Source organism: Protopterus annectens, chromosome 5.part1 (genome assembly GCF_019279795.1).
Source record: "Protopterus annectens isolate FY-2018-M chromosome 5.part1, PAN1.0, whole genome shotgun sequence".
NCBI lineage: Eukaryota > Metazoa > Chordata > Ceratodontiformes > Protopteridae > Protopterus > Protopterus annectens.
This window is the reverse complement of record NC_056736.1, coordinates 681,517,146-681,529,813: the sequence shown is the minus strand read 5'-3', so window position 1 is coordinate 681,529,813 and position 12,668 is coordinate 681,517,146. Positions and strand designations below refer to the sequence as shown.

The following is a 12,668-nucleotide window of genomic DNA, read 5'->3' as shown; positions in this document are numbered from 1 at the left end:
CACTCCCAGATGGAATATAAAGTGCAAAGAATGTCCAAGGTGATAGGTTGCACATATAATAACATGAACAACCCCAAATCCCTTCCTAATTCACTTGACTTTTCTTGTAAGAATCAATAAGTTCTCATTAATCCAAATCTTGAAATCACCCAAGTTAGCCAGTTTGGAAGGGTCAACACTAAGCTGCTGAGGAAATTGATGAATTAATGTAGGAATGTCCTTACACTACCACAAGGATAGTGGATGAGGAAAAACCTAACGTTTGCTCATACCTTTGTTCATCCACATAGAAGAGTAAAATAACGTACTTCATCCTCAAGACTTTTAAAGATTAGAACAATGAATAAAGAAAATGCAAGAGGGTCACTGTAGCCACTAAATAAGGACCAAAAATATTAGCCAGCTATGTGTTCATTATAAATAAATGGTCAGTGTTATGCAAAGTGCTTGAAATACTCATAGAATTGTTGCAGCTGGACCTTTCATTAGTATACTGTGGTCTTTTGGTGACCACAGAGAATATTGCTCAAAACTGTCTGTAGTCAGCAGGTCCTCTGGATGTCTCATGCTAAAAAGGATGGATGCTATTTTGTAAGAGTTTTTTTCCAAGGTACTGAGAAGCCAGTGCAAAGGCACCAGTTCCCAGGAGAGGACAGGAGCACCTTCCAAGATTAGTGTAATACATGCCTCTATGCCTTCACATGTATGTTCCTGACAAAGGCAGAATACCTGAGCAGGAATATATGAATTACAAAAGAGGTGCAGTGCCCTCAAAAGGCTCCATATATACCTAAGAACATTATCCACCACTCAAGTCACTGTGGAAAAGCTGAGGTTGGTACAGACAGCAAACAGTATCATTCCTAGTTAATGCAAGATTACAGAGCATGAGCGATGGATAGAATTCACTTGTAGGGCTAGTAGGGTACCAAATGGACTGTACCTGGTCATCACGAGCAGAGCACTTCTACTTAACGTTGGCATTCTAATATGAGCTGGGGCCTATGCTGAAGATGTTTGTGTCAAGCAAGCAGATCATGGCATCAGTGAATTTCTCAAGTGCATCTAAAGAGAATGGAATGACAGTGAGTCCAGTTGTGCATAAAGCATTGACTTGAGGAAAGTCCAGTAGATTATAAAGCCCAAAAAGATACATAGTAAAAGGGTTAACATCCAAGCAAAGGGAAAAGCTCATGCCAAAAAACTGCATGCAGATAAAGAGCATCAACTTCTCAATTAAAGATTGAACTCACACCAAGAATCAAAAGCACCAAAGAAGTTGCAGGTAGTCAGAGATAGCCATTGTGCACTTACATGTACTCAATAAAAAAAAAACAGACTAGATGAATGCCAGCTCCAAAATGAAGAAACCAACACTTCAAATGCATGCATCTAAGCATCCACACAGTTTATTTATTTTTATTTTATTAGTTTGTTAACTAGGTAAGCCCACTGGACACAAATATCCCTTTTCAAGGTCAATCCAGGAATATTTCTGTTAAAGTGATTTGTTTAGAGTTACACAATAGGCAAATGGAGGTCGAAGGAATCAAACCCCGTATCCTTGACTACAGGAAGCAGCTCATAAACAGCTCAGTGCATTAGTCCTCTGTGCTGCCAGTTTATAAAAAAGAGTAGCAGAAAAACAGCAATACACTAGTGCCCACCAGCCGACAGGCAAACTGTAGACCAGGCACTCAGACTGAACCGCAAAACCTAAAAGACCGGTAAGCCAAAAAATCTCAGCATAACCACAAAGAACTTAAGCAGTATGTATTCAAAGCAATACATGGGTCCACACAAATAAAACAAGTAATGATGTAATACAGTTCAGGATCTGTATTTGGAAACATGATAACTGCATGTATCTATGGTCCTCAAAGGTCATCTTAACAGCTGGAGAGTTATGGAGCTTTCCCAGTAATGTGCAACCTTGTCTAACATAAGACAAGCTTTGCCTGAACACCAGTTAGAGGTAGTAATAGCTAAACTGTGTACAGAGTTTGCCAATGATGGAGTAAGAATACATAAAACACAACAGAGATAAACTTAGGGATTTAAAGTGCTGCTGTCTCAACAAGCAACAGTGCAGATACAACTAGAATGGTTAGGAAGAGAGGTTTGGTGGGGAGGGCTCAGGTTTTATATGAGGTAGACTATATGAAAGTTAGAAAGAGGTATTTAAACCTATATAATACATTTAAAATAGAATTTGACATGTGCAAAGTAACTGGAATTCGTTATTAATCTGAAATCATAACACAATGTAAACATAAGGCAAAAAGCATGAATTAAATAGTTGTACTGATGCATTTGCAAGAACACCTTGAGTGAAATATACAGAAACCATTAACTGCATCCATTATCAGCATATTGTTAAAAAGTCCAGTGGTGAGCTGAGAACTGAGGCAAGCAATGAATAGGAGAAACCAGCCTGATTTTCAGAAAGGTAATGAGTGCATATTAAACATAATTGTTAGTCTGAAATGGAGGAGGAAATGAAACATTACAATCAAAAAATGTTCATGAATTATACAGAGGCTATTATAACAACTTTTTAATGATGTACAGTAACACGTTGCTATTTAGTTGTTTCTGTGTTATCATTTCTTGTTTTGTCAAATGTATGGTTTTACTGCATTGCCTTTGCCATTAGACCTTATTTATTACTGAAAATGATCTTAGGACCAGCTCATTTACCTTGTTGGTGAATAAAAATAAATAAATATACAGAGCAATGAATGAATGCAGTTATGTCTGAAGTTATATAAAGTAACTTTAATCTTTATACCCTGAACTTTGTGATACATGCAGAATCAACAGAAACAGCAAGAAGTCATACAGAAATTTCACATGCTACTGGATGGTGCGTGTTCTGACTGCATTTTCACACCTGAACTGCTAGACTGAGCTGGATGGGGAGATAAAAGGGATAAATAGACTGCAAACCATCCTACAGTGGAACCAGACCAGACAATACAGTCTGCAGATCTGCAGTTCTAGGAAACGAATGGAAAATTGGCTTAGAGAATCTGCCAGTTTGTTCACTTTTCTTGGAATAGAAGCTGCCAACAGACTGATTTCCTTCTCTGTGGACCACTGTGAGATGTTCTTCACAGTTTGGAAAGATGTACAATCAAGTCTCCTTGCTTGTTTAGGTACAATGCCATGGATTATTTTCTGACTGAATGTTGGGGATTACCAAAGTAGCTTTGTCTCCAAGGCCATTAAGGACAAACACAGCTGTCAGTATCAACTGACATATGTGGATGTCTTTCTCTCTGAGAGACTATGCTGTTTGAAATGGGTGGGAGCAAATATGAGCTCCTCACCCCATCAGTAAACTATGCTCCATTAGTACCTGTCGCAGGTCAGGATGCAGAAAAAGGGAGCCTACCCTAAAGTTGATGGAGAATGTCCACCAGTTCACGGCATCAGGAGGGATATGACACCAGGGGTGGATTCATAATGGCAGTGCAACCTATTGTCACTGAAATTTCACAGTCTACTGCATTACCTGTATTTTCAGGTGTATAGAGGGCACCTAAAAGCTTCATCTATCTTCAAACACAGAAAATCACATACCTGCACTAAATCCCTACTAACTGTGTAATGGCTTCCTAGTCTTTCCTCAAGAACAGGAATATTCAGCACTTGAAGAGTTCTCAGTCTTGGCCTATAAAGGTTACTCTCTGTGAGTGATTGAGAGAGGACTTCTTCTAGTGCATGATAACCCCAGGGACTGAAACAAAATCAGTGGAGCATGCCTTCTAAAGGGATGCCTCCAGGAACTCTCTGAATTGGCCATCAAGAGCCAATCATACATATAATGAAATACACAAATTTCCCTTTACTGCAAGACTGCTTGAGATTCCTTGGTAAATTATTTGAGCACTGAAGAAAATCTGGATGCTATTACTCTGTACTTGGAGTCATGATCACACAGAGGAAAACAGAGAAACCTCCTGTGTGGATCTAGTGCACTGATGTGCCAAAAGGTATCCATCACACCTAGTTATGTCATTAAGGTACCCTGCATGGAAAGAATGCCACCTCATTTGTGGGTTGAAGTCACTGAGATCAAGAAAAGGTTGAAATCTATTTCAGGACAAGGAAAAGGTGGTAGTAAAACCTCTGATACTGTTCCAGATATGGACAGCTTTTATGGACCATTTAGGCAATATAGTCTGTGACTGTCCCAACGTCTCCAGTGAAATTGGCTGGACATTCAGTGGGACACTTTTTAGGGAAAGAACCTGTGAAGTTCTTGATATGGCTGAGACTGATATTATCTAGATCCTACTAGCTCTAGGTAATGACGCAACAAGTAAGGAAAACTCATAGAACTTTCCTTTTCTGGGGCGTACCAGACTATATTCAGGACTGTTGTTGCTGGGTTGTTTGAGACATCCTCTATAAAGAGAGAGAGAGAGAGAGAGAGAAAACTGAGATGTTTCATCACCATCCCTGTATGATGAGTAAACGTCTTTACTTTTTTGGTTGGATTGTAAAAGGAAACGTAAGGAGATGGATGAGGGTCATGAAGGTCCTCATCAGTGGTGACAGCCTGGTTTCTTTTTAGTAGGTTATCATCGAGGTCCTGCAAGGCATAGAAGTTGCTGTTCCTGAATTTCTTGTTAAAAGGGAAGAACTTAGTCCATGCTATCCTGACCAAACGTATGCCCGAGCCTGCAGGCATGCCTACAACATCAGCCCAGTCTGAACTGCAGAGGACACCATGTAACATCACCTTAAAAGGGATGGTTAGGGTTTCAGAAACCAGATGCAAATAAAATAAATAAATGAATTAATAAATAAATATCAAGACTTGGAAAAGTTGAATCCCACATGCTGAAAAAATAGGGGCCAGCTACATATGCACAGAGTTATATATACCAACTCTGATATCACCATACCTCAGAAGAAGGGAATATTCCAAGAAATGGCCATCTTGGACTTAGTTAATGTTGAGTCTAGACTTTCATTCAATCTCCGCATCCCTGTACTTAACATTGTAAGTCTCAACAATTCAGTTACCATAATCAGCTTATGACATCATGGCATCCTTTAGCACCAATCATAACCCTAAGTGTGGGATCTTCTGAGAAAAATGTTGGAGTGTAATTGGTAGAGGACAAATGCAGTCTTACAACCTATCACACAAGGTGCTCTATGATACTTCAGTTTTGTAAGATTGTTAAGAGATCTTCAGTCAGAGAAACTAGAAAATCACACATACAGTACCTGAGATGGCTAATATAATAATTGGCTTGTTTTACTGGATTGTAGGAATAGGACTGTATACCAGATTCTCGGAAAGAAAAAAAAAAGTTGATATTAAATGTAATGGTGTGAAAAAGCGCTACAAATGGTATACAAGAAAATTATTGGATTTCTAAATTAAAATTTTGCCATCACATGGTGTCAATGATTTACATCAATTAAAATGTTATTTAAATAAAAGAGCACTTGTATAATATTTAATGTTTTAATGATTTTTAAGAAGGACTCTTTCCTCATGACCATTAAACTTTGGATAATGCAGGCTCAGTGTGACATGACTGAGTAGTAATTCTTTTGAACACATTCTGAGCTCGTGGCTTGCATACTGTGCAAAGATAGATTACAAGAACAACTCACAGGGTATGAAGCTTCAGCTAACACAGTAAAATAGCAAAATAACCACTCTAAGTAACTTATACATACCTTAATTCATAAAGTAAGCACTTTTCTCATACAGACCTATTTATTTATTTATTTATTATTTAGTGGCATTTGATTACCGGGATAGTCCACTGGACCAGTATGAGCTGATTTTCAGTGGAAGCCCATGGATAAAAGATCCACAATAAAACAATTATTTAAAGAAAAAAATACATAAGAAAGAAATAATCAGTTACACAATGTAACTATTTACAAAAGCAGATATTCAACAATATAGAACAAATGTCAAATTGCAACAATTATTACAGGCTTAAATTACAGCATGGATAAAAAAGAGCAGTGAAAGAGCTAAGCTTATATGAACTACTGCCAAAAAAAGCCATTATTATGATAAGGTCTTATTATGAGATAATATTTTGGAATGAAACAGAAGAATGTATAAATCAAAAGAGAGAGTATGTTAGGACTGAGTAAGTGATTTAGGATTAGGATGGACAATAGGAAGTTCACCCCGGGGATCACTTCAGTGGCCTTGCTTGACAGGGGCACTGGGAACTAACTTTGGGCATCCTGTTGCTAGGAAATCTTCTTGGGCTAGGCTTATATAGGCTCCACGGCCGTTAGCCTAGTACACACCTATTTAAGGGCTGGGGACTCAGTGCATATACAATTCCAGAATGAGGAGAGATACATATGTAAAGAGGTTTTGAAGGAAGATATGGTTTGAATAGTTTTAATACTAATGGGAGGGCATTCCAGGCTCTAGTTATGGTATAGCAGTATAGAAGTTCTCTGGCTGGTAGTCTGAGTTTGTAGACCAGCAGAAGTCGCTGATTTTCTTATCTGAGTGATCTTGTGGGTAGATAGTGGCTAAATAGTGAACTAAGGGTAGGACAGAGGAAAGGTTTGTAGAGTATTTTATGCGCAGTAGTCAGTTAGTGAGGTAGTGAGGAAGTGTGAGCCAGTTAAGGGAGGAGGGATGTTCAGTGGTGAATGAAATATTTTGCATTGGTAGCAAACTTGGCAATTTTATTGTAGCATGTTGCAAGCTTAGTTTTTAACGAGGGTTGAAGGTTTGTGAGTAGAGGAGCACCATAGATTAGAGAAGGGATTAAGTAAGTGACTGCAAGGGTTTCTCTGGTTGAAGCATTAAGAAAATGCTTTTGCTGTTGCAGTATACCTAGTTTCTGGTGTGCCTTGCTAATATTGTGTTGTATGTACAAGTCACATTTTAATGCTCATCGTAATTTGGTGTAAGCAACAACTTTAATTGCTGTTTGTTTTGGAACTTGATACTGAATTGTTTCTTGCTTAACAGAGCTTTCTTCTTTGGGGTAAAGAGGAGTAGTTTGGTTTTATTTGGATGAAGTGCCACTTGATTGTTGTAGAACCAGATTTCAATACAAGTTAAGGCTTGCTGAGTGATTTGTTGCAAGAGGGATATGTAATCAGTGGAACATGTAAGTGTAAAATCATCTGCATATTGAATGACAGAGGATTGGCTAGATGAAGACTGGAGGTTGTTGATAAGGAGGGGGCCTAGTATGAAGTCTTGGGAGACACCTGTGAGGTTGTGAAGATATGGGCAGAGAGAGTTTTTCCATTTAACAGCCTGTTGTCTACCTGATGGGTAGCTTGAGAACCAATTAACAGTGGAGGAAGATGCACCAATGTTAGAGTTGTTGTAGAAGTAATGGATGTGAGACTGTATCAAAAGCTTTTGATAGGTCTAGGAATAAGGAGGGAACAGGTTTGTCTGAGTCCTGAGCTTTGTTTACGGCATCCATGAAGGATATCGAGGCAGTTATAGTGCTGTGACCTGCTCTGAATCTGTGCTGTGAAGGAGGTAGAATTTGTTTAGCAAGAAGAAAGTTTAAGAATTGTATGTGAATGCACCTTTCTAGGAGCTTAGAGAATTCTCACTCCTCATTTCTTGATACAATGGAAAATATTAGGGTACAACCCAACACCCTAATAATGGGTGATTTCAACTACCCCACCATTAACTGGGAAAACTACTCATGTACCAACTCTTCTGCTCAACGTTTTCTGGAATTCATAAATTCCAACACCTTGGATGAACTTATCCAAAGCCCCACCAGGGGCAGCAATATCCTAGACCTGGTCATTACCAACATGGGCGACTGGTTTTCCACACCAGAGGTCAATTCCTCATTGGTCAGATCTGACCACAAGCTAATCACCCTAAACATCCAAATCCCACCCCCACCCCCTATTAGAGAAACCACTGTAAAAAAATTCTCCAAAGCCAACTTCACACTTCTTAAGACAGAAGTGGCAAACTTCATGACACCCATGCAGATGCACAATAGAGGTACGACTGCTAAATCCTACACAAATGCACTGCCAATCTGGTGGTCCCCTGCCATAAGCAAACTCTACAACAGAAGAAATAAACTGTTGCAAAAAAGAGTAAAATCCCATGATTGGAGGAACTCCCTGGTCAGCCTTAGTAAGAAGCTGAGATCCCTCATAAAATCCTCCAAAGCTAGTTATGAAAACAAAATCACCACTGATTCTAAAGACAACCACAAAGCATTCTATAGCTATGTCAAAAATCTCAATGGCAACACTCAGATCTGCTCTGAGTTACAGCACAATGGCACTAAATATACAGAACCAACTGATATTGCCAACATACTGGCAGATAGGTTCAATGCTAACTTTACACCCCTCTCACCCCCTAAAGGGCCCATCTCTATACCGTAAGAATGCAAAGTTCCTGTAATCACGGCTGCACAGGTAAAAACCACACTCTCCAAAGCCAAGAACACAGCATCCATGGGACCTGATAACATCCCAGGCTGCATTCTACATGAACTGCAGAATGAAATGGCACCCCAACTAATCACCTTGTTCAGTCATAGCCTCACCTCATACTTTGTGCCCACTGAATGGTGCACAGTGATGGTTATCCCACTCCACAAAGGGGGAGCCACCACAGACCCCGGGAACTATCGCCCCATTAGCCTAATGAGCCTGGTCTGCAAGGCCATGGAACATATCATCATGGGTCTTATACACAAAGACATTGGTAACTCTGGACCTCCATCCAGTTCGGGTTTGTAAAAGGCAGATCATGTCTCCTAAACCTGATAGACTTCTTTGAAGCAGTCACCAAAGCCTTAGACAAGGGTAAGGTGGTTCACACAGCCTATCTAGATCACCAAGGCTTTTGACACCATCCCCCACTCTGGAATTATAGATAAACTCACTAAACTAGGTATAAATCCCTATGTCACAAGATGGGTTGCCAACTGGCTCACTGACAGAACCCACACTGTGAAAGTAGCAGACTCAAAATTTGACTTCAGACCAGTGACAAGTGTAATACCACAGGGTTCAATCCTGGGTCCTCTCCTGTTTGGTATCTACTTTTCTGAAGTACAGGCTAACACAGAAGGTCTTTGGCTAACGATGTTCACAGATGACTGCAAACTAGGAGCCATAATCCAAACTCCTAATGATGTGGACATCCTACAAAAGGGCCTCATGGAGACAGATGCCTGGTGTCAAATCATGGCCTCAAGCTCAATGCCAAAAAGTGCATTGCCATCCCCTTTGGTAAAAACTCTGTACCCATGAGCTATCACATAGGTGGTAGTCTACTTAACACCAAAAGTGTAATAAGAGACCTTGGGACACATGACAGTAGTCTCTTCTTTGATAATCACATCACCACAGTAGTCAGGCAATCCTTATATGTGGCACACCTCATCACAAAATGTTTCTCATCCAGGAAAAAAGAGGTCATTGTTCTCCTCTACTCATCACTCATTAGACCCATTATAGAGGACAACGCCCCTTTTGGTATGTACCTCACAAGACATCTACAACAACTGGAAAGGTTGCAGAAATACCTCACAAAGAAGATTACCGGCCTCAAACAGATGGCCTACGCAGACTGTCTTAAAGAACTCCATCTTTACTCTGTCGCATATCGCCTACTCAGAGGCGATCTCTGCCTAACATACAAAGCTATATCAAACCCAGAGCTGTTGGACATGCTGCACTTAAAGAAATTCCAATCCCTCAGAGCTACACTCTCTAGGGACCTAAACCTTGTCACCACAATAAACAGAACATGCTGGAGGGATAGATTCCTGTCCCAGAGACTTCCCAAACTCTGGAACAAACTACCTATCTATATCAAACAAAGCTCCTCATTAGCACTCTTCAAGATAAATCTTGATGATTGGATGGGAAACAGGAAATTCACCCCGGGGATCACATCTGTGGCTCTGCTCGACAGGGGCAAAGGAAAATAATTTTCTTGAGTGGCAAAAGCCAGGGCACCTTTTTGGCTAGGCTTATATAGGCCCCAGGGCGAGTAGCCTAGTACCTACCTATGAACCTATGAACGTACACACACATACACACACGCACACACACACACACACACACACACACACACACACACACACACACACACACACACACACACACACACACACACACATGCATACATGCACACATGCACACACACACACACACACACACACACACACACACACACACACACACACACACACACACAGACTTACTCCTATCACTCACCACTCAGATGGACAGACATTGCGAACAATGGACCAGACTCACTAAATTCCGCAGTACACATTGGTACCGTTTAATCATTTATACAAATGAAAAACACAAACACTGCAAGTTCTGTATCACAGATACGATGTTTACCTATATACACCCCACATCTCAAGCCTTAAATGACACATGCAAAACTACTTATTGATACATTCTTGCTTGAATAGAAACCCAGCATCTGTCTTACATAGAAAATAGCAGTTACTGTATAAAAAAGATCTCACACTTACCTACACATATTCCCAAATACACATACCCTTTTGTTAAATATATATACTTTGCTTGTGTGTGTGTGTGTGTGTGTGTGTGTGTGTGTGAGTGTGTGTGTGTGTGTGTGTGTGTGTGTGTGTGTGTGTGTGTGTGTGTGTGTGTGTGTGTGTGTGTGTGTGTGTATAGCTGTATATATATCTATATATATATATATATATATATATATATATCTATATATCAGTGGTGCTAACATTGTCACCTCACAGCAAGAGGTTCTCCAATTCGATTCTCGACTGGAGTGCCTTTTGCGCAGTCTGAATATTCTCCCTGCTTCATCTGAGTTTCCACCGGGTACTCTGGTTTCCTCCCACATTCCAAAGACATGCATCTGGAGCATTTCTTCCTGGGCTTCTGCTGAAAATAGGCTCTGTCCTAAATAAATAACTAATTAAAGTATGCCAAACCCTCTTTTTATGTGTGTGAATAGAGGAAATATATCTCTAAATTTGAGGTCATGGCACCTCTAAATATTCCCTCTAATGTAAGTTAGATTGATCTCAGATTAAGTATTTATTAGAAGAAGTGGTGATTAAGGCATAGACCCCCATATTGCTAGGTGCAAACACTTTCCTTTTCTTTTCTGTATGTTTTTTTTTAAGTTGTGGGACTTGTAATTAGGTGTTTTATATTTCTAACAGAGCTGTAGAAATGATGTTCACCACATCTGTGCACACACTCTTCTCCAGACAGGAGACCGCATCAAACAAGACATTAGCAATCGCAAGTGGAATGATAGGTTAAGCATGCAGGCAGCATAAAGAGGTCAGCTGAGGGTCACAGTTATGCCTTCACAGTGTCACAGAACAGGAAGGATAAGTTTAATTACAGTACAACCCAAGCAGTGCACAGAAGCACATGTGGTAAGCTATGAAACAGATTTCATTCTCTAAGGCCTAAAAAGATACCATGTATCAGATATGAATGTTTTTATTTTGTAGTGTATTATATGAAGTAGTTAGTCACAAACTGCTCTTTGAAAACGTTACCTCATAGAGGGCTATGTTGGAGGTCTCATAGGTCGCTGCTGCTATGCTCTTTGTTGACATAGATTGTGCCAATGATTTCAGGCTTTTAGCGTCTGATAAACTTTTGGAAATGGAGTCATTATGTTCTTCGATGCTCAGTTTCTGAAAGAAAAATAAAATAATATAACTCAAGAAGACAGAGGAACAAATTAATTGTTAAATATCTTTTAAGTCGCTACTGACTCGGAAAACTGCATTTTTATTCTGGTGACAAAGTTACTGTACAGTACTTTTGCAACACATTAAAAAGGAATATTTAACAGCAATTGTGTGACAGATTTTTTGAGTAGCAACATTGTAAATGCTAAGTGATGTACAATATTGTGTTAGTTGAATATAGCATGAGCTGTATTTAGTCCTTTATGCCATCTGTTTCAGTTTAGATATTAACACAAAACTGCAATGCCTTTTGTAATTTAGTTTATAAAGTGCACTTGATATTACAAACATTTCAGCAACCACAAGTGATATCTCAACACAGCTGTGTAGGTATGACAAGGTGCATATAGTTTAAATATTTATTAACTTACAGTTTCATCATAACTGACAGGCAAATTCATAGTCAGTTAAACAGTCCCATAGACAATTCAATTGTTAAATTACTCAAGAAACAAAATATACACACACAGGATCCTGTAAACATTTTTATGTTCATAAATAAAATATTTTCACAATCTTCACTTGTCTATGTTCTGTTTATCTTTACTTTCCCTACTGTAGCTCTAAGAAAGGGATGTTTTGTTTCTTCCACCCCCAGGTAAGCACTCTCTCCTTTAATGCCATTTATTTGTTTTTCATTGCCTATTAATACTTTATTAATAATGCATAAGGATTACATAACATTCTACTTTACAAAAACACATAAATGTATATGAACTTTCTAAAGTATTGCCAACTTTTATAGTTTCATAGTTTCATAGTTTAGTACTAGGCTATCTGCCCTGGGGCATTTGTAAGCCTAGCCATAGTGATGTGGCTTTCGCCACCCCATGAAATGGTACAAAAATGCACAGAATAGATTTAGAATTCTGTGCCACTGTCTAGTAGTGACACAGTGAAGGTCCCCTTATATAATAGAATTAGTTTACT

At 39.3% G+C, this 12,668-nt stretch overlaps 1 protein-coding gene across 1 annotated transcript in view; it reads right to left on the bottom strand.

Annotated features, from left to right (window-relative positions):
- Positions 1–12,668, bottom strand: part of LOC122803256 (retinal guanylyl cyclase 2-like) — a 665,947-nt gene that overhangs the window by 356,709 nt on the left and 296,570 nt on the right. The window contains exon 6 of the mRNA XM_044072849.1: positions 11,541–11,681. Within this exon, the coding sequence (XP_043928784.1) occupies positions 11,541–11,681 (141 nt within the window). The remainder of the gene's footprint in view (positions 1–11,540; positions 11,682–12,668) is intronic.